Source organism: Leucopleurus acutus, assembly GCF_964270905.1.
Source record: "Leucopleurus acutus genome assembly, chromosome: 9".
In the NCBI taxonomy this organism is placed as follows: domain Eukaryota; kingdom Metazoa; phylum Chordata; class Mammalia; order Artiodactyla; family Delphinidae; genus Leucopleurus; species Leucopleurus acutus.
Window position 1 is genome coordinate 44,865,475 of NC_139144.1, and position 22,268 is coordinate 44,887,742.

At 32.8% G+C, this 22,268-nt stretch overlaps 1 protein-coding gene across 4 annotated transcripts in view; it reads right to left on the reverse strand.

The window, feature by feature from the left end:
* The window catches only part of PHF14 (PHD finger protein 14), a 200,271-nt gene that overhangs the window by 72,543 nt on the left and 105,460 nt on the right, over positions 1-22,268 (reverse strand). Inside the window, exon 17 of one of the 4 annotated variants that reach the window (XM_082846595.1) lies at positions 6,936-6,963. The exons of the other annotated variants lie outside the window; for them this stretch is intronic. Within the exon in view, the coding sequence (XP_082702721.1) occupies positions 6,951-6,963 (13 nt within the window). The 3' untranslated portion in view covers positions 6,936-6,950. Of the gene's footprint in view, positions 1-6,935; positions 6,964-22,268 lie in introns of those variants that run through there. 4 annotated transcript variants of the gene reach the window in all.

Below are 22,268 nucleotides of genomic sequence, written 5' to 3' on the forward strand. Positions count from 1 at the left end.
TTGAATTCTTGTATTCAACTTTTATAGGTCCTCCTCACTTGCTTAAAAAATATCAGTCACTACTTTCTGATATTGTCAGTGTCATCTGTCTAAGCAGCATTTCCCCAACAATAATTCACTGTGGATTCAGAAACCAGATCACTGGACTTAAGACTATGCAAATTGACAGTTTATAAAAACATGAAAATGAGGACTACTAAGTACATGGACTCAATTTGGGTTAACTATAGTCTTTTTTGCTTAACTTAGGGTTTTTAAGCAAGTTCAGATTGCCAATAATCTGGGCTTTTGATAAGTGAAGAGTTATAGTATTAATGCTTTCCTAGCTCATATCAAATTACAACCTAATTACTACATATTTACTTTATAAGTCTGTGCCATAATAACTTGCAAATTATGGTTTCTAGTGTACAACTAGAGTCAAACACTATGATGAATATAAAGGTGAATCATAATACATTACCTTTTACCTTCATGTACTAAGACGGTTCTTGCTGGTGTGTGTGTGTGTGTGTGTGTGTGTGTGTGTGTGTGTGTGTGTGTGTATGTATTATGTATATGTACATATATATATTTCAAGCTAATAAATTAAGAACAAGTTTGCTACATTGATATAGTTCAAATTTGTAGCTGATTTCAATTAATTGTAAACTCAAGTTATCTTTCAGCTCAATAATAAATGCAAAAGGGAAAAGAAAGACTTTATATGCTAGATTTGTTAGAAGATAATGTTGAAGTATATGCCATTTGGAAGTGACCTAATCCTTACTGATTCCTTCATTAGTTATACTTTTTAGAATGACTTAGTCTACACATGGAACTCATGTATTAGTGATGGGTTCCAGAGGAAAGGAAGAATCTGCTTGTTAGAATCAGGGGTGATATGGAAGTTCTCTCAAGTTATAGCTCACTCAGCAGTAAATAAAAACTGTAATTCCAAGACTAAGCAGCAGAAAGGAGTAGTTAATACACTTAGTAACTGCCAAAATCCAGGAGAGGAAAAAACAAAAAGAAAAAGAAATAACCCAATCTTGAAATCAATAACTCTGTTAATAAACAAACATATAAATATTAGCCTTTTCTAAAAATGACTAAAATTATTTCCATATGGAAAAAATATAGTTGTTTCTACACTAAAATATTTAATTGAATAAATCTATAGCTTCGTGTGCTGGTAACAAAAATATCCTGAGTGATACAAGGGAACTCCAGCAGAATTTGCAAGAATTAATTCACCATAGACAAACGTAAGGAATGCCATTAAGAACCCTAGAAATCAAAGAACAATTTAGATGGTAAAAATAGTAAATTATTTATTTCATGCACACACACACCATTTTGTAAACTTTAGCAATTTTGTCAGCCAACAAATTATGGCTAAGTTACAAATATAGAGCATTTTAAAAACTCAAAAATCAGAAGCTCGTAAGGATCTGCAATCATTCTGCTACCTAAAAGCTGAAATACAGTTGAAGTAGTTATTGATCAAATTATTATTTATGACCTCTACATCTACTTCTTACACATACTTGGAAATACGTAATTACAACACATAATATAGTACATATTTAATGTATCAAAATAATAAATCTTGTGCAAAAGCAGTCACTGACCCACAAAAGCTGTGATATAACACAATATACTTTATTAAATAACACAAATGTCTATGTAATAAAAACAGACTATTATACCAATAGCACATATATTAAATAGGAAGACAATGTCTTAAATTAAAAAATATAAAACTAACCTATAAAGATACACTATGTTTTTTAATAAAATGCAAACTGGATGCTTAAAGAATATCCTCTAAACATCTAATAAAACTGTACACATTAACATATTATGGGACATTCTAAAATTACAATTGTAAGTGAGATAAAATAAATCCCATTTATAAGAAAAGGAAACCTCATTGTTTAATTAGATTTTTACTAAATACAACTTCCTAGGCATCAGATTCATAATGGATACAGATGTCAATAATAAAGCAGCTATATGTATATGGTCTTTTACACATTCATTTAACAAAATGCAGTGACCAAATAAACATAGTTCTATATGTATTTAAAATACTTACTTAGATATGGTTAAGTATAGCACCCTAGACATAAAAGAGGAAGAAAATGATTTATGTTCCTATGTCCTATGATCCATGGGAGCAATCAGTCATGTGTTTATCTGATTACTGAGAATATACACACAAGTAAAAAGAAACAACTTATTTATTTCTGTCTACACCTAAGAGACAGGCCAGTGTTCCAAAGGGTTTCTTAAATTCCCTTAATTTCCAATTGATAATTTCACTAGAAGAGTACACTAAATAACTACTTTTCAAAACTAACCAAAAAAAAGGTGTACCTCCTATATATATAATTTATAGCCAGATGATTAGCTAAATTTCATGAAGAAGAGAAATCCGTAACATGGGACTTGAAAAGTAATGTACATGTTTTATGACCAGGTTGATCCATAATCATAGATATTTTTTATGGCAATGAACATTTGATTTAGGTCCCTTCCAAGTCTATATAGAGTAAAATAAAGAACCAACCTTGAAAATATATACTGTTACATCCATTTAATTAAAAAAAACAAAAAACTCACAACTAAATATCAAGAGAATAGATGGGTTGGATTTTCTTACTTTTTCATCATTTCTATGCAAAAATTCTATAGAAGAATGACCAAAAGAATTGGTCTTAATATTACTTACATAAAATCTTACTATAGCAACTGAAACACCTACCCAAATGTATTAACCAGTAGTGACAGACTCTTTCATTGAACAGTAGCCAATTCAATTATTCCTTTTAACAGATGGAGAAAATGCAGGTTTGTGGCCCATGAGTTAAATCACTTTTAAAATAATACAAGCTTGCAAAAAATTCTGCATTCTACAAATATTAGAATAACATTTATTATCAATAAAGGCAAACTTTATTCCTTTTTACAACACTTTTAGTGCAAATCACCTATATGAGCATTTTCAAAATAATTAGAAAATGTCTTTTATATGATATTTCACAAATAAAGGCTAATGTGGAGGTCTTGAACATATTTTCATTAATGTCACTATAGACTCTCATCACATGCAATAATGAATGAATGAGTGGTAGGAAAGACAAAAATATTCTGTAAAGTATATTAACTGGAAAAAATATTTGGATAATTATTGAAATCCAAATTCATGTTTAATGATCACTTAAATAATGCGATCAATTCAGTTAGCTACATCTGCAGTAGTCAAGTTACAAGATTAAAAGTGAAAGGCAAAACTAAAACATGAAATAAAAGAATTCATATAAAAATACACAATAAGGTCAAGTACCTCTTCACAGCATGAGAGAATGATTAGACATTTTCATACCTGAAACACATCTGCTTTGTTCTTTAATAAACTGATCTCCATCTGCTCATGCCCTTGGAAATTTTTCAGCAGTACAACCTGCTGTGCTCAAGCCCCACATAACTTTGTATTTCCCTGCTCATAATTAACTAATTATTCTCTAATCAATAGTGTAGATCTTGATTTTACAATGTAAATCAGATAAATGAGATAATGGCTGGGGGTCAGTCTCATTTTATTCACAAAACCCAGCATGAACATCCAGTTTCATTATATCCTATGTACCTGAACAGCAGTGAATCTTACAGCAGGCCTGCAGAAAGTCTTAAGACTGTGTACTGGGAGAAAGAGGTCTATATGTTTATTTAAAAAAAAAAAAAGTATTTGCAAAGCATGTCTATCTCAGAAATATTTTTAATCGCAATCCTTAGTATTATGTAAATTGATAAAGTGTTGACTGGGTAGGAAAAAATTTCTGCCTTCATATGCCATGCAACTCTAAAGCTGGGTCTCTTAAACAAGTTTTAATTGTCAAAATGATTTCAGAAAATTTAAAGAAAAATTAGTAATGTTAGTATTCCATTCTGCTAGAGAGTCCTTCTGAATTCCTTGAATAGATTTTGGTGAAATATTAATAAAATATTCCCATACTGAGAATCAAGTAAAACAGTGGTAAGTTTTGTCAAAAAAAAAACATTAAGAGTTTAAAAAGAGTGATCTAGTAAGTAATAGGATGTAGAAACAGGGAAATAGGATAATGAGTGTGAATATTCTTATTATTTATTGGTCAGTAATCTATTTTTAACATTATAATTGTAAAATCAGATAAACACTCAAGAAACATGTATATATATCATTGTATAACAATGATACATAAATGATAAATAAATTTCATTTACAAACAAAATGGATAAAGGTTAAGGCTAAATTTGTTTTCATGTTAAACATAATCCTAATTTCAAATCTTTTCCTAACAAAGGAATTAGTGAATTATGGACAAAGGCTATGTTCCTTGATTAATTTCTGTACCTAAAATGGTGCTGTGTCCAAAATAGGTATAAAATAAACACCTGTTTAACTAAACTTATGTATAATAAAGAAGTTATACTCTATGTGCTATAAACTACTATAATCTCTTTTACCTAGAAACAAGTATTTTTGAAAATTTAAGGGCCCTTTTAACAAGATTAAAGCCACATTCAATCAATCAATGTCAACCACAATACCATGATTCTTTTCAAAATATTATACACAAATGGTTCTCAAAGGATGTCCCTGGCCAGCTTCAGCATCACTTGGGAACTTTTAGAAATGCAGATTTTCAGGCCTCATCCCAGACCCACTTAATCAGAAACTGCAGGGAGAAGTAAGAGGGAGTAAAATGAGGAGGAAAATGAGGAGGGGAGTAGGTGAGCGATCTGCTTTTAAACAAATCCTTGATTCTGATGTACTATAAAGTTTGAGAACCACTGCTATATATATTGCCATGTCATTCTTCTTGTAGTTCAGAGTTATTTATCTTACTTCTTGATATTTCAGTGTTTTTTTCTTTCCCTATCATGCGACAAATAACCATCATTTACCTGTTGGACTGCTTTCTCTTATACATGTATGTAAAATATGAACTATTTAGTGTATATTCTCTTGATATACACATTAATATCTCCTTTGAATAACAACTGGACCAATTACAGAAAAGGGTTAATTTTGTACCATGGAAATATGAGAGTGTCTAGGAGATTATTAGGAGAAAGTGTTTCATTCTACTCTCTTCAAAAGTTCTACTCCAAATACACATTTGCAGGACCAATGATCTTATGAATATTATGTGGTTTATATTCGTGATGTGTGACAAAGATTCTTAGGGCTAGCACCAAATATGGAACCACATATCCACCACCGAAGAGTAAGATGGAGAATGATGATAATATGGTATTCTAAATAGAACCAGGTGGAAAGGACTTTGATTAATAGTGTCACCAAAACCACAAGGTTTAATGATTTTTCAAAAAAATCTAAAATAAAATGACCACTAGTAATATCTTACCATATATCAAAGGGGAGTCAGGTCCAAATGCACTAGCATATTCTTTTTTAAGGAAATGGCAATCTGACATTTTTCTTAAAATCAGCTGCAGTTCAGCAATAGTAATAACTACCAACTTTTTCTTAAGCGTATGCAGTGATAAATAATGAGTTCTTTTTCTAAAAAAAAAAAAGCCTACTGGTTTTGCTACAGGTTATTAATATTTTTCCTCCAATGTTAGGTCTTTCAATAAGTTAATAATCTCAGTTTATACATATTTTATATACATACTGCTTTTATTAAATATCCAATAATATGGTTCCTTAGTATAACTAAAGATTACTAGCATACAGCAACTTTATATTTACACTTGCTTTTAATTATCTATAACATTTCCTACTCTATTCCTAATGTTTGAACTATTTTCAATGCCACTATACCTGAAAAGATGTCCCAAACCACATTTATAAATCAGGAAATTCCAAGAGACATGTTGACAATTTACATGTATATATGTATTTCAATTTCAGCAAACAGTCTCTTCTAAATCAGTTCAAGATGAAGTGATGAAATATTCAACATATTTCTGTCGTTGATTTAAGACTTGTTCATTAAAGCTTGAAGACCAAATTTTAATTCTGTAAACCTTTGGAAAGATACAAATGTTGATGAAGATCTTTCAGTTGGCAGGCTGTATAGTCAAAAGCTTTGTATCTCTCTCCTTATTTCGTAACCTCATACTTAAGGTTGAGAAAAATAAAATTATACTGAACAGAGAAAGTTTGTATTGAATCAATAAAGAGTGAATATATTTGGTTATTACTAAAAAATATCTAGAGATCAACACAGATATATTCTTATTTACAAGCTTAAAATCTGAAGTTGCAAAAACTGCATGCTACTAATATTAGTGCTTTCACACTAGAACTAATGAGTCAAAACTAGAATGGCATACGCTTTCACAAGTCTTTCACTTTTGCTGAATATTATAAATAGAAGTAACATTTAATATAGTCTACAGTTGTTTCCCAATGCAGTATTTCATATATGAATATATGTATTAAGTTGGATGAAACAGAATAGCAGACTAATGGAATGCATTATGTTTCTTGTTTGTTACTAGATTTGTTCAACAACAAGTAGCACATTGCATGTAAGTCCCACAGGCTTCAGTAACTCTTAAGTAAGTCCAAATACTGTATATCATTTGCCAAAGAAGCAAGAGGGGAAGACATTACTTAATAGGACAATTCTGACAAGACATCATCTAGTATTTTTCAACAATGCACATATCAAATGTTTCTGATTAGTGCAAAAGAAAAAAAGGAGAAAAAAATCCACACAGGCAAATTAACTGCCTTGTCAGTCCAAGTAACAAACCAATCAATTACATTCTATCCAAACCTGACAAGCAAAGGCAACTTTTTGCAGTGATAAGCTTATGGGAAAGACAAGATAGCTGTTCTCCTTTACTTTATATACTCTATTGAGAGTGTTATCCACATTTTTAAAATCACACTTATAAAAGAGGTTTCCAGGATTGCCTCCGAGGATGAGCTGTGGCAGAGTTGGGTCTCATGAAGGGTATCTACACAGTAAAGTGATAAGAAAAGAACATTAACATTTAAAGATCACAGCAGCTCTGCACTATGTCTCATGAAACACACTAACAATACCATAGTAGATTCAAATAACATACGATCTGGTCCAAAGAGACAGATGCCCTAAACCTAAATGCCATGATCTTGTAAAGGTTCTTACTAGTTGAAATGGAACTATTTCATCATTTGAAACACTGAGTTGCCTCTTGTATTATTATTACTTTTAGTTGTCACAATAAATCTATCTTAGTAAAATAAAAAAGAAAATATAAAAATGATGAGGGGTTTGTATTTATATAAGCAAACATGTAATTTGGTTAATAGATGCTTTAAATAATAGCAGTTTGCTATTTTTTCATCAAATATGGCAAGTTAACAATGCTTGAGAAAGCATGCAATATACTGACAACAAGCACACCTAACCAGTACATTACAGGAGTGGTTCTACTCAAGTACAGAGTCTCAGGGAGGAAATATTCAGATGATTCTTATTCCCTGGGCCTATACTGCCTTCCTTTTTTTAAAGACTATATTGGAAACGTTTGCTTACAATTATGAAAAGTATATCCCTAGCTAGCTATTTTAGTAGATTTGTGCAACAAAAGTGACAGAGAATACACCTCACTGTAAAGACCTGGTCATTGATTATAAAACACTAATTTTGGTCAAATTTTCAAGTCATTCACTTGCATTTATTTTTCAAAACTTTCTTTAGTTTTTCTTGTATTTATTTCCCTACCGACGCATTTTCAGAGGAGAAATTTTAGATGCCTGGTGATGAGAAGTAACTTTCTTTTTGATTGTGGAAAACAAAATTTTATCATTTCCTTCAGATATTTACATCTGTGCAGATGAGATTAAATTACCAACTAGTCACACAGTATAGAAAAAGTTCATTTCAATATTTAAATATTAGAGAGATGTGTTTAATGCTTCTAAGTTCTGCTGAGAAAAAGAAAGTGAAAAGTGGCACAATCACAGATAAATAAAGTACTACTATGCCATCGACGAGCTACCATGCCAAAATGAACAAACTCCAAAGAAAGGAAAAATAAAATTGTACAAGAAAAAAAGAATATAACGTGAAACATAGTTTTCAGAGAAATGTACTTATCAACATATGAGAAGTAAACAGAAAGAACAGAATTCCCTCGTTGAGTAACAAGGAAATAGATAGGAAGAGCTGAATTCCCTTGCTAAATAGTCACATGTGCTAACTTTTCTCAGTGCTTCAGGCTCCAAGTGATGAAATGTAAGCACATTCTAAATCTGATATTCTGAGAAGTGCTTTGCCTGCAGGTTAAGCACTACTAGACAAGCAAAATGAAAGAGGAAGCAACCACATCATTTACCACAGAAGTACATTTAAGTTTTAATTACATGCACAAACGATAGAGAGTAGCAGACAACCCAAAGATTCATTTGTAGTTAACACTGATAGGAATTTAAATATATATTGGGTTGGCCAAAATATTCGTTTGGTTTTAAGTAAAACTAAAAGACATTTTTCATTTTCACCAAGAATTTTATTGAACGATTCACTAACTGAATGAACTTTTTGGCCAACCCAATAGATACATTAGATGTCACAGAAATCTGCTTTAAATTCTAATTAAATCTAAATTTAACTTTGAAAAAAACTGAAAAGCTCTAACTAGTATTCTTCCATCCTAAAATTTCACTTAATATTCAGAGTAAGCAACATGACTTGTCTTGGCTGCTACCGTCTTAGGACAAAAGACTACTATGTGATCTTTTATATCAGAGTTCAAGTCTTGGCTTTCTATTTATTCCATATGCTTCTAATAAGCTTACTTACAAATTAATGTAGAAAAAAGGGAATTAACTATTTTCAAAGGGCTTCCCTGATGCAAGCACCAATGGTCTGTTATCCTGTATAGTTGGATGCCTACCAAGAAAAAGCACCTACTTTTGCCCCAATGAAGTCAAATATGCTAAAGGAGCACAGTTTGGTGAGCAGTATGCCTAATGATTAGAGCATTAGCAACACAGTCAAGACTGCCTAGACTCAAAACTCTAATTCTACCACTTCCTAGCTGTATGATCTTGAACAAGTAATACTTCTCAATTTCCTCACCCATAAGATAGGGATAAAATCAATATCTGTGTAATGGAGTTTCCTTGAGGATTACATGAGATCAACTATACAAAGCATTAGCACATTGGCCCTTAATAAGCACTCTATAAATCTCAGCAACTAATATGAACAACAGTAAATTTATCAAACACTAGTAGTATTTAATGGAAGGAAAAAACTGTATTCTAATATATAACAATTTATAGAACAGAATTTCAATATATAATTGGAATAATTTCTATTTCATGATGCTTAGTGCCTCTGTACCTCAGTTACCTAATCTCCAAAATGGAGATGGCCATACCTCAGAGGACTGTTGTTAAAAACTGAATGAGATAATACACTTAGAAAGCAGAGAATAGAGCCTGGGATATAGTAAGCATCTAACACTAGCATTATTTTAATTTCCAGTTCATACAGATTTTAACATGTCTATGGGGTTCAATTAAAATGTTAAAAATATGAGATTCTTATACATTATTACCTAGATATCAAAATCCATCATCAACTCCAAAATTTATATCCAATCTTATCTACAAATTCTAATTCCATTAATATATCTATTTTATATGTCTGAAACTATGAAAAACCAACACAGATCAAAACCTTGTTATAGGAGGAACAGATTTAACAGGATGTTTCAAAATAAAAAAGAAAGATAAACCAGAAAACAATATAGTTGGTTTCTAATACTAGAAGCTGGATTATGCTTGTTTTATATGATTCCAAGGATTGAAATTATTAAGAAGAGATATGTTAGCTCACTTGGAGAAAGAAATTGCCAGTGGTCAGAGCTGCCTCAAGAGGGAATGGGTTACTTACACACTTCTATCCCTGGCAGTAGCTTTTTCCCTGTGGCTTTAGTAGTGATACTGAGCAGATGATTCAAGTGTCAAAGAATAGTGAGATCCTTTTCAGAACTGTATTGTATTAATACTTGTTTTGAAATTGCTTTGAGTTACAAAAGTTACAAAATCTGAGGAAAAATTGAGGTTGATGCCTTCATTTTATAGATGAGAAAATGACTATCATGGTAACTTAATTCAAGGTCATTCATCTAGCCAGTAGCAGAACTATGGGTGGAGTCCCAGTCTTTCTTAACAATAGATAATCCCTTTTGTGTAAGTTAACAAGTTAACAATATTACCACATTGCAATAGAAAATGAGTTTGAAATTACAAAAAATAAATTTTACTGAAAAATAAATGAGTGAAACGAGAAATATTTCATTGCTATATATGCTAGAAATTATGATGTTTACTACTCTAAAACTGCATACTCCAGAAATACCACACTTCACTATGTAATTAATGGTTACCATGTTCAGGCTTCTGTTTTCTTTAAATACAATTTACTTGTCTATAATGCATTTATTTTAAAGAGAAAAAGAAAATTTAAAAATTCAAACACTGATAATGTAACATAAAAATATTTATAAATCACACTAAGTTACTTAAAGGTTTAATGTTTTAATATAGATATGAAAATCAAAGAATGTCATACATTGAATATTAAATGTGTGAAGCAGGTTAGCTATTCCACATGTCTAACAAATCATCAAATCAACTTAATTATAAAGGAAAAAAATATACTGAATAAACATTTTCTTTTCAATCCAAATTTTATCAGAGTACCACCTTAATAAGAAAGATTCAGTGGCAGCTTGTCTACTTTCATTATCCAAATATAAATATTTTGAATATTAAACATCTTTTCCAATTTTTACTAATAGAAAAGCATTCTTAAAATGTAACTTCTAAGTTGTTTCCTTCACAAGACCCAGTTTATTTTCTAATTTCCTCTTTAGAATCTAATCTCTTCATGATGTACAATACAGCATCAATTTAATTCTAAAGACATTAACTAAAATCATTGATCACTGCTTTTTATAAAGCCAGGTCTAGGGCATAACGGGAACACTCTTAGTGTTAGGGATGGCCAAATAACTCCTAAGAACAGTGGTATAAAGCATTTAATTTTAAATTTTAGACTCTTTTACCCTGAATTGTTCAGTAAATGTTCAAGACAGCCTTGGAATAATTGTGTTTGGAGAATAAAGAACAGCTGGGCTCAACAGAAAATGAAGAAGCAGGAGAATGCATGGCCTGCTCTGAAAGTTAGGGAGGATTCTGGTAGAATTTCTTCAATGACTGGAGTTTGGGTTTAGGCCATTTAATCAGGCAAGAGAAGAACCCAGAAGGTTGGAGGAATCAAGATACATTAGAGCTACAGAGAGCAGTTATACTCTAGCAATAAAAAATGTGGACAGCCAAGGCAAAGAGAGTGGGATCCAAGGAGGCCTAATCAGAAGTGAGAAACATAGAAAGGCGGCAAGAGGAAACACTGAAGCAGCTAAGGTGTACAGAATAACATCACAGAGAACAGTGTAGACACTGAGAAAGGTCTTAAGTAAGCCGAAAAAATGGGAAAAAAAGAAATGGAGATCAAGAAACGTTATGATGGAAAATGGTTCCCCAATTACTCTGATATTTTTAGTTTTCAAATAATGCACAGCAGGTATATATTTTAAACTTTTTGAACAAAATTATATGAATAAAAGTAAATATACTAAGATGCTATAAGATCATAGTAATTCAAACTTTTTTTATATTTTTGATTTTTTGTAAGTATATTTTTATAACAAAATTTTTTAAATATACATGAAAATTTCACTTACCTGCCTTTAAATTTTAATTAATAGACTTTATTTTTTAGAAGTTTTAGATTTACAGAAAAATTGAGCACATACACTCCCCCTCTTCCCCCCACCACATCTCCCTTTAAGTTTAAATTTAAATGTTAAAGTCTTCATTTTCACATCATGGTGCCTTTGATAGATCAGGGGTAGAGAAAAATGAAGGCAAAGAATGCCAGAAAGACAGAAATAGAGGAAGAGACAAATATGCCAAGATCTGGGAGTGTTCACACTTTACTGATTCTTATTCAGTGTGATGATATTGAAAAAGTTGCTGAGTTACATGCAATGGGGATAAACAATGAACTTGAGAATGTGAAAGAAAGGGAGACTTTCAGATGACGATTAAGCTAGCCTTAACTCTGCCTCTGCCAAACTCTACTCCACAGATTTAGAACCTACTGATTCAGAATCTCCAAGAATAATTTTATGATTGTTGTTGTTTGTAATTCTTCCTATGGGTAACTTGCATCTCTAGCCAAGCTGAGAACCACTATCTTAAAGCTTCAGCTAAAGGGCTTCTGGAACAAAGCAGTGGGTCTCAGAGTATGGTCCCCGAATCATCAGAATGAGCAACAGCTGAGAATTTATTACAAATACAAATTCTTGGGCACCACCCCAGAGCGTCCAAAGCAGAAATTCTGTGGTTTAATAAGCCTTTCCGGTGATTTCAATGTACCCTAAAGATTAAGAGCCTTAAAGTAGACTAAATTCAGCTGCTGTGAAGAAATCACAAAGAAAGAGGCATAGAAACAAAAGCTAAAAAAAATAAAGGGAGGTAGGAGACAAATTACAAATATTCCAGTTGACATTCAACTAAGCAGAGACAAATATTATTTGTACACCAAACAAAACAAAACAAAACTTTAAAAAAACAAAACAAAGCTTTAAAAAACAAAACAAAGCTTTAAAAACCAAAACAAAGCTTTAAAAAAAACCCCACAGAATATTAAACAATCTCATCTTGAGGATCTCATCTTGAGGATCTCCTTGAGATAATTCAATTTCTCTGGACTCAGCCTGTGGTCCAACTAAACCAAGGACATCTACCCAATTCTTTCAGTTCCTCTGTTCTTATGGAACATGATTCCTTACCAGACCTTCAGAGACACAGAGACACAGTCATTTACTTAAAGTAAAGGTAGGAAAATTAGGATTGGATACTTGAGTTGTACAGAACAGATCTATAACAGTTACTAGATCTATTTCCAGGGTTTGGATTCCTCTCTGTATTTATAATCACATAACTTTAAGTGCATTCTGAAAATTTCTAATTCAACAACTCCTAAAAAGAAACCTCACAATTCCCTATGATGTCATTCACCTATTGTATTTCTCTCCAAAAAATAAATATAGCCACTAATCTTTCTGTTATTGGTATCACCATTCTTTCAAATTAGTTATCTTAAAGTCGGATAGTTTGGTTTAACACTCCCCTTTCTTCCTTGTCTCCTCATTTTCGTTAATTATCTGCTGTAACTTCTACTGTGAACTTATGTCTCCTGAATCTACTGAATCCTTTCCATTTATTTTTCCATCAGTCTAAGTTCTAGGCCCCCAAATTGGTCTATCTCCAGCTGCCCATTCCTTCATCACACAGGCCACCACAATATCAATCTCCTAAAGGACTATTCTCCCTATTATCTCTTACCTTCAATAAATCCCCATTAGGACTCTTAAAATCTTTAGACTGAATCCAGGCCCCAATCTACCTTTAACCTACATTACAAATGACTCCAAGGATCCCACGCTATTTCTTTATTCATATTCATTCTCTTGAAGGATTTTGTACCTCCCATCTCAATCTTCTGAAACCTGCTCATACATACTTCAAGATGCAACTCAAATTTCTCCTTGGTTTACATAAGATTTCTCCCTCATCCTTTTAGGAATATTCCCATCATCCTCTAAATTCTGATGTCTCTTATACACCTTCCATATAACAGTTTGATGTATGAATAAATAAATGCATTTTAATATCCTTAATAAATATTGAATAGTTTAGAAAATAAATTTTTTTTTTTGATTTTTTTTTTTTTTAACATCTTTATTGGAGTATAATTGCTTTACAATGGTATGTTAGTTTCAGCTTCACAACAAAATGAATCAGTTATATATATACATATATTCCCATATCTCTTCCCGCTTGCATCTCCCTCCCTCCCACCCTCCCTATCCCACCCCTCCAGGCGGTCACAAAGCACCGAGCTGATCTCCCTGTGCTATGCGGCTGCTTCCCACTAGCTATCTACCTTACGTTTGGTAGTGTATATATGTCCATGCCTCTTTATCGCTTTGTCACCATTTACCCTTCCCCCTCCCCATAGCCTCAAGTCCATTCTCTAGTAAGTCTGTGTCTTTATTCCTGTTTCACCCCTAGGTTTTTCATGACATTTTTAGAAAATAAATTTGATGAGAATAAACATAGGAATCTTATTTTAAAAAAAATAGGGAGAAAATAGATTCTATACTTTCTTTACAAATGAAAGCGTCAAAAGCACAGTCAAATAAATTTTTGGTCAGAGTGCTCAAGGCTCTCACTACATGAAACTCAACTTTCCTTTTAAAAAGATCTACATTTACAGGTCATGTCACAACAAGGTTCTTGATATAATCAGGCAATTTTTCAATTCTTTAATAATTGACACCAATGAGTAAACTGACAAAAGAAATGGGTCTGGAAGATTCCAATCACTTAAAAAGAAAGTCATTGACTGATATAATTTCACTTGGATGTGACTGAACCCCACTTATTTAGTCTTTCCTAGGCCTATCTTCCTTGCGCAGCTGTCTGTGTCCATTTGATTTACTGAGCGCTACAAGGAGTGCCTAACAATTTCACTCAAAGCAGAAGTCCTCCTCCACTTGCTATTATTTGGAGAGAACATACTTAAAGAGTTACTTTTATGTAGTTCAATGTATCAAAACTGGCTAAATCACACTTAGGGCCCTTCATGTATTATCTTTGTACACACTTAGGGCCCTTCATGTATTATCTTTGACATATACACACACACAATACATGAACAATATTATACTAAAGTCAAATCATACAGTTGTTTAATAGTATAGTCATGAGGTAATTTTTCTCAAACTTGCCTAAGTATTTTAAGAATATAGACATACATTAAGTACCTCATTAAAAAATGTTTCCAGAGTTCTGAATTTCAACTTTTAAAGAAACTATGGAGTATTCAGATAAGGTTCAGAGGAAAACTATAAAGAATTGTGTAACTGATAGAGTATCTATGAAAGAAAGGCTGTAGAACCTGCGTTATTCACTTCTTAATTTTCTTCCAAATTTCTTTATTTACTTTCATTCACCAAAGAATTAAAGTAAGGGTGTAATAAAACAAACTTTAGTTAAATGACAACATACCCTTGCCTAGCATAGAATTAAATATCATAATAACCAATTTGGGTAAATGAGAAAAGGTATTGTTTTGGCAAAGGAACAAAGATCACAAAAACCTTTTCTCTTTCTTTTAAATATGCAGGGTTTTAAAATGAAAAAAAAATCCTATTTAACAGTAAATGAATCTTTTGAAAATTCTGGCAATTTTCAGAAGATTCTGGTAATTATTTCACTTACTGTGTTCTAGTTTCTAACTCTAGTTCTATTAACTAATGAAGTCAGTATAAATCAAAATTGTAGTTGATAAAGATAAAAAAACAAGATGAAAACAATCTAATTCCAAATCTAACTTCTTTTTTTTTTTTTTGGCCGCACTGCACGGCTTGAGGGATCTTAGTTCCCCAACCATGGATGAAACTCTGGCCACGGCAGTGAAAGCACCGAGTCCTAACCACTGGACTGCCAGGAAATTCCCCCAAATCTAATTCGTATCTTCGAGTACTACACGTTAAGAAGTGAAGTATAAAGGGAGCAATGTTATGTATATTTTATGTATATATATGTGTGTTTATATATATTTATATATAAAAGAAGAGTTATTCTTATTTACCAGTATAAAAAGAGGCTTAATGAGACTGAAAAGTTTGCCCACAGATAACATGTCTGGCTGATATCAATAAACCACACATCGTTACCAAAAGTTATTTTCAGGGATTTAAGACAGCCAAACAACATCAGAACAAGAAGTAGGAAATTTATAAAGTGAGCAATTTTATATATGGGATATACCACTACTACTATAATGGGTGCAGAATTTAAAAAGATGTGACTGTGAAGATTAAAGGTCAAGCAATGCATGAAGAATTAAGTTTTTTTGTACCATTTCCACTCAAGTGACCAGACTAAATGTCACAGAATAAAAGTAGCTACTGTCACAAAAGGGAAATGTGGAAACCCAATGACATACAGTGACATGACACTGCAAAAGTTATTTCCAGTATTTAAACAATGAAAAGACTTGTGCAGTTAATCCAGAAGGAGCTATATTCTCTAAAACTAAAATGACAACTAAAATGATGAACAGTCCAGATACTAGACTAAAAGTGTTAAAAAGTATAAACATTTCATTAAAACTAATAATACTGTTAATAGGGCATGTAAGGACACAATTGTGCACTATAATAGTCTCTTTAAAAAGAGTAGGATTATTGTAAGGACTTAATAACACAGAACCTGTAGAAATAGTATGATAATGAATGCTGAAGTCAAGAGGTCTGGGTCCTAAACCTAATTCACACTAACCAAGTGATCTTTTACAAACTATCCATCCAAAGAATTACGGAAAGATTATTGTATGCCAAATTTTATCCCAGCACTTGAGATATAAGTATAACTCTTCATTAAATTCACAGTCTGATGGAGGGGTCAAGTGAACAAAAGTGTAAGACTCTGAATAGGAGAGATTCAATACAGAGTGGTAAGTATTATTAGCATAGAGGCCTATATAAACTGCCAATGAAGCATATCAGGTAGACAGACTATCTTGCTTGATGAGTAGGAGAGAGCAGGTTAAGGAAAGGATTAACAAAACAAAACAAAAAAGATTAACAGAGGATTAAAGCAAGTGTTAAAAGGTAAGTAGGAATTTATCAGGGAGAGAATATGTGGGGTAAAATTTGATGCAGAAGGAAAGTACAGAGGAATTTTTAAGAAGAGTATGTCAGAAAATCCACATAGTTTGGTAGGTTGGAGTTAAGAGTACTTGTTGGATAAAAGTGACAGGGAACACCTCTTCTACTGTACTGTTATGAAAAGAGGAGAGGGAAGGGTGGTGGAAGAGAGACGCCTATGGATATCAATAAGGTTATATGTAAGTTACAGGTTCCATGTCAGAAAGTTTAGGCATTTCTGTCTGATGGCTTCTGTTTTCTATGTGAAGCAGGAGACGAGGTCATTTGTTAAATATGAAGAAGGAAGAGAAAAGGTGATGACATAAGGAGCATGAGAAGAATGGAAATAGGTGCTGTCAGGAATGAAGGTTCAAGTTTCACATCAAAAAACAAAGCAAACAAATTTAAAAAAAAAGGTAAAGAAAGAACCACAGTGTCTTTTATTGCTGTGGAATTACCCCAGAAGCCAAATTAGAAATTCTCAACCTGTTAATAATTTTCTTTCAGATTAAAATGGAAAGGAGATCCAGACCATTAAAATTATAAAACAAAGTACAGTCTTATTTCCTCTACTCTGACTAAAATTAGATTATGACCTAGTCAGATCTAACTTAACTGACTCTGCATTGCCCAAGCAGTTAAAATTAGCAAAAATTAATGGTAAACATACATATTTTCAGATTAAAGATAATTCAGATTTCAATGAAGTAGGTACTATCCTTAGAAACACAAGAGGAATGTTAAGGGTAATAAAACTCATTTAAGACTTTAAATATATCTTAACTCATAGAACAATACAGCCATGAAGAAAAAAATGAACTGAATTACTACACAAACTATAATAAAACAAAGTATGACAAAAACTACTATCCCGATCTATTGGGTGGGCCAAAAGTTTCATTTGTTTTTTTCCATAAGATGGCTCTAGTAGCACTTAGTTGTTTTTAATTTCATTCGAAACAATTTTGTTAGACTGTATGTGACCGCTATCATATCAGCGTGCATTTAAAAAAAAGACTTATCAAAATTGGTGAATTTTTGTGTAGCCATTTTAACGTTGAAGATGGAAGGAAAAAACCCCAACATTTTAAGCATATTATGCTTTATTATTTCAAGAAAGGTAAAAATGCAACTGAAACACAAAACAAGATTTGTGCATTGTAGGGAGAAGGTGCTGTGACTGACTGAATGTGTCAAAAGTAGTTTGTGAAGTTTCGTGCTGGAGATTTCTCGCTGGACGATGCTCCATGGTCGGGTAGATCAGTTGAAGTTGACAGTGATCAAATTGAGACATTAACTGAGAACAATCAACGTTATACCATGCAGGAGATAGCCGACATACTCAAAATTTCCAAATCAAGCATTGAAAATCATCTGTACCAGTTTGGTTATGTTCATCACTTTGATGTTTGGGCTGCACATAAGCTAAGCGAAAAAAACCTTGACCGTATTTCCACATGCGATTCTCTACTTAAATGTAATGAAAACGTTCCGTTTTTAAAACAAATTGTGATGGGCAATGAAAAGTGGATACTGTACGATAATGTGGAATGGAAGAGATCGTGGCGCAAGTGAAATGAACCACCACCAACCACACCGAAGGCCGGTCTTCATCCAAAGAAGGTGATGTTGTGTATATATGATGGGAGTGGAAGGGAGTCCTCTATTATGAGCTCCTTCTGGAAAACCAAAGGATTAATTCCAACATGTACCACTCCCAATTAGACCAACTGAAAGTAGCACTTGACGAAAAGCGTCCAGATTTAGTCAACAGAAAACACAATCTTCCAGCAGGATAACGCAAGACCACATGCTTCTTTGATGACCAGGCAAAAACTGCTACAGCTTGGCTGGGAAGTTCTGATTCATCCACCGTATTCACCAGACATTGCATCTTCAGATTTCAATTTATTTAGGTCTGTACAAAATTCTCTTAATGGAAAAAATTTTGATTCCCTGGAAGACTGTAAAAGGCACCTGGAACAATTCTTTGCTCAAAAAGATAAAAAGTTTTGGGAAGATGGAATTATGAAGTTGCCTGAAAAACGGCAGAGGGTAGTGGAACAAAAGGGTGAATATGCTGGTCAATAAAGTTCCTGGCGAAAATGAAAAATGTGTCTTTTATTTTTACTTAAAAAACCGAGGGCACTTTTTGGCCAACCCAATAAATAAGGCTTTGACATTTTGTACATAAAAATAACGTAACTAAGCCAAGTTACCACTAATATCTGATGACTGTTACTCTAAAATATTAAATACAAATGACTTTAATTAAAATCTGTAGATTCTCTATTCTCTACAGTTATGTAAAGGGCATACCATGTCATAAGCATGGAGCCTGGGACTGGGAATATTAAAATTAACTTAATTATTAAGATATGGTACTTATACACTAAGAATCATGGGTGGAACAAGAAATATAGACTAAATATAAATGACTGAGAAGCCCTCATTCCAGAGAAAAACAGGCGATCATTTTAGATAAGAGCAAGTCAAAGTTAAAGCAAGATGGCATGAAACTAACAGGAAAGTTTTAGGAAGGAGAACTAGGTTATCTGGAGCTGTGAATAACTGAAATGAAGATAAAAACACTGGGGTCAGGTTTGGAGGGCCTTAGAAGCCATGTTTTAAACTCTGGATTTACCTTGTAAGAAATGAGAAGCTTCTGGACAAATTTAAGTACAACATGAACAAATTCTTTATACAACTAGATGGAGACTGGTGACATTCAAACTAGTAAAGGTGCTGGTTACTGTAATAGACTAAGAGGGAGTTAATGAAGGCATATAACTTCTATTTCTATTCATTTAATCCTCACAGCAATTCCATGGATAGGAGTGATTACTATTCCCAGTTTATAAATGAGGAAACTAAGGCACAGAGAGAATATAACTAACTCAAAGTCAAAACTAATAACTACTGGCCGAGGATTTGAACCCAAATAATTTGGTTCCCAAATACAACTATTTGAACCACAGTTTTGCCACTGATAAGGACTAGAGTAAAACACTGAAACTATGAAAACCAAAAGTTTTAAGAAGGAACGTTGGTCACCAATGTTAAATGCTGAAATGAGACCAAATACGAAGAGTACATAGAAAATTAAAAGGCCATTGAATTTAGCAATTCAGAGTTTGCCAGTGACTTCTTCAATGAAAACAATAATTTTTGCCTCTGTAATCAACCACCAAACATATATTCAACTTCCTCAAGGTCCAATCACCAAACATGTATTCAACTTCCTCAAGGTCTGAAACACCATACAAAAGGTTACAACATTGACAAGTAGCTTCAACATGCTTGAAAATTTGCATTCTCAACACATAAAATTAACAAAATACAGTCTCTGTAAAACAAATTATGTTTTTAAATCAACAGAAGAATTTGACATATACTAGTAAAGCAAAATAACAGTTTTATATGATGCTAATGCAAAAATGTAAAATAAATTATTTTTTAATGACATAGTAGTAACTCAGATCTTTAAAAATATTTCAAGCAAAACTGCACAAAGATCATCTAAAGGGCAAAGACAAATAATATGCGCTGCCTGCTTAAATAACGTATGAGATATTAGTTGGTTGTCCTAATAACACATCGTATTAGTTTTTTTTAGACATAAATATCACAACATACAAAAATTAAAATTTCAATTTTGCAAAAAGTACCATCAGCAAGCAAAGTACAAACACACACACAAAATACCTGAAAGAAAAGATCTGCAACTTATACAAAGATATGTGATAAACTCATTTTTAAAAAAGAGAAAACATCTCAATAAATAAAGAGGCACAGGATGTGGAAAGACAACACATGGATGAGAAAATCCAGATGGCTAATCAATATATAAATAAACACTCAACCTCACAGGCAGTCACAAAATAAAATCAAAGTGTCAATTTCTACCCACCAGACTCTCAAAAACTTATGCAATAACATCCTCACACAATCATGTCTATTGGGAAAAGAAATAACAGTATCCATTAAAATGTAAAATATGCATATACTTTGGTCTAGCAAACTCAGTTTGGGATAGAAATCGAACAGAAAAAACCCATGAATTTCTACTTTTAGGGAAATACTACAATTAATTATGGCACATCCACATTATTTTGTAGCTATTTAAAAGACTGGCTTAGTTCTATATTTACTGAAAAAGTCCATTATGTGTTCTCAAGTTAAAAAAAACAAAAAACAAATTTCAGAGTAAAGCCTACAAAAGCTATAGAAGGGAGAGAGGGAGGAGGCCAGCCAATGGGCCCTGAATTTTTTGTTTGCACATAGAACAAAGAAGTATGGATGAATATACACTAAACTATGTCTGTTACCCCAAATGGACAGGGTTTTGAGTAAGTAGGGTGAAAATAACATTCCTCTATACACTTATTTTTTATTTTTTTTTTTGGTACGCGGGCCTCTCACTGCTGTGGCCTCTCCCGTTGAGGAGCACAGGCTCCGGACGCGCAGGCTCAGCGGCCATGGCTCACGGGACCAGCCGCCCCGCGGCATGTGGGATCCTCCTGCACCGGGGCACGAACCCATGTCCCCCGCAATGGCAAGCGGACTCTCAACCACTGCGCCACCAGGGAAGCCCTACACTTATTAGTTAAGTGATTACAAACAACATATATTGCTTTGGTACTTAAAAAACAACCTGATTAATAAATGCGTTCTAAATCCAGTATGACAGTATCTCCGAAATAAAAGGTTATCTGTATACGCAAAACATTTTACTAATGGTTTTTATTTTTTCCAGAATGTATGTGTACTGTATGTGTGTATATATTTTCTTCCTGAACATGTTTAAGTTTTGTAATTATTTTTAACTACATTTTTAGCAAATAGTAATAGCTATGGAAATAGCATCTTATAAAGTATCTTTTTATATCTTACTTATGTAACGTTACAATCCCAAAAAACAACCATAAATTGTGCTATTCTAGGTCAAATAATTCTGCACAGATCTCTGCTTGAAACTACCTACTGCCATAAAAGGACTTCCCATCTTCCTGAGTATGCTTACAAAGTCTCTTTTCTCTTCTGGAATGTCTTGCTCCATTCTTCCCTACTTACTTAAACCTACCCATTATTTTACAACTTCATTGGTTTTATTGCTTACCACTGTTTTTTTTTTTTTTTTTTTTTTTTCCCCAATTATCTTTCCGGGTAATCCTATACTGAGTTCCCATTACATGGGAATTTTCAGAAAACACATTATTTCTATGTAACAAATTTCTGTGGCTTTCTGGTCCTGATGATGGAGAGAGTGGGTGGGTGGTGGGACGGGGTCGGGGGGAGAGGAAGGGAAGGAGGAGAAAGGAAGAAGGAAGAGGGAAGGAGGGTGAGAGGAAGTGGAACAAAGGAAAAAAGGAAGAAAGAGAAAAAGGAAAGGAAAGAAAAATAAAGGTATTTGTTCAGTAAGGTATACTTTAATTATATCACTAACAAGCCCCTAAGTCACTTTTAGTTGAAAA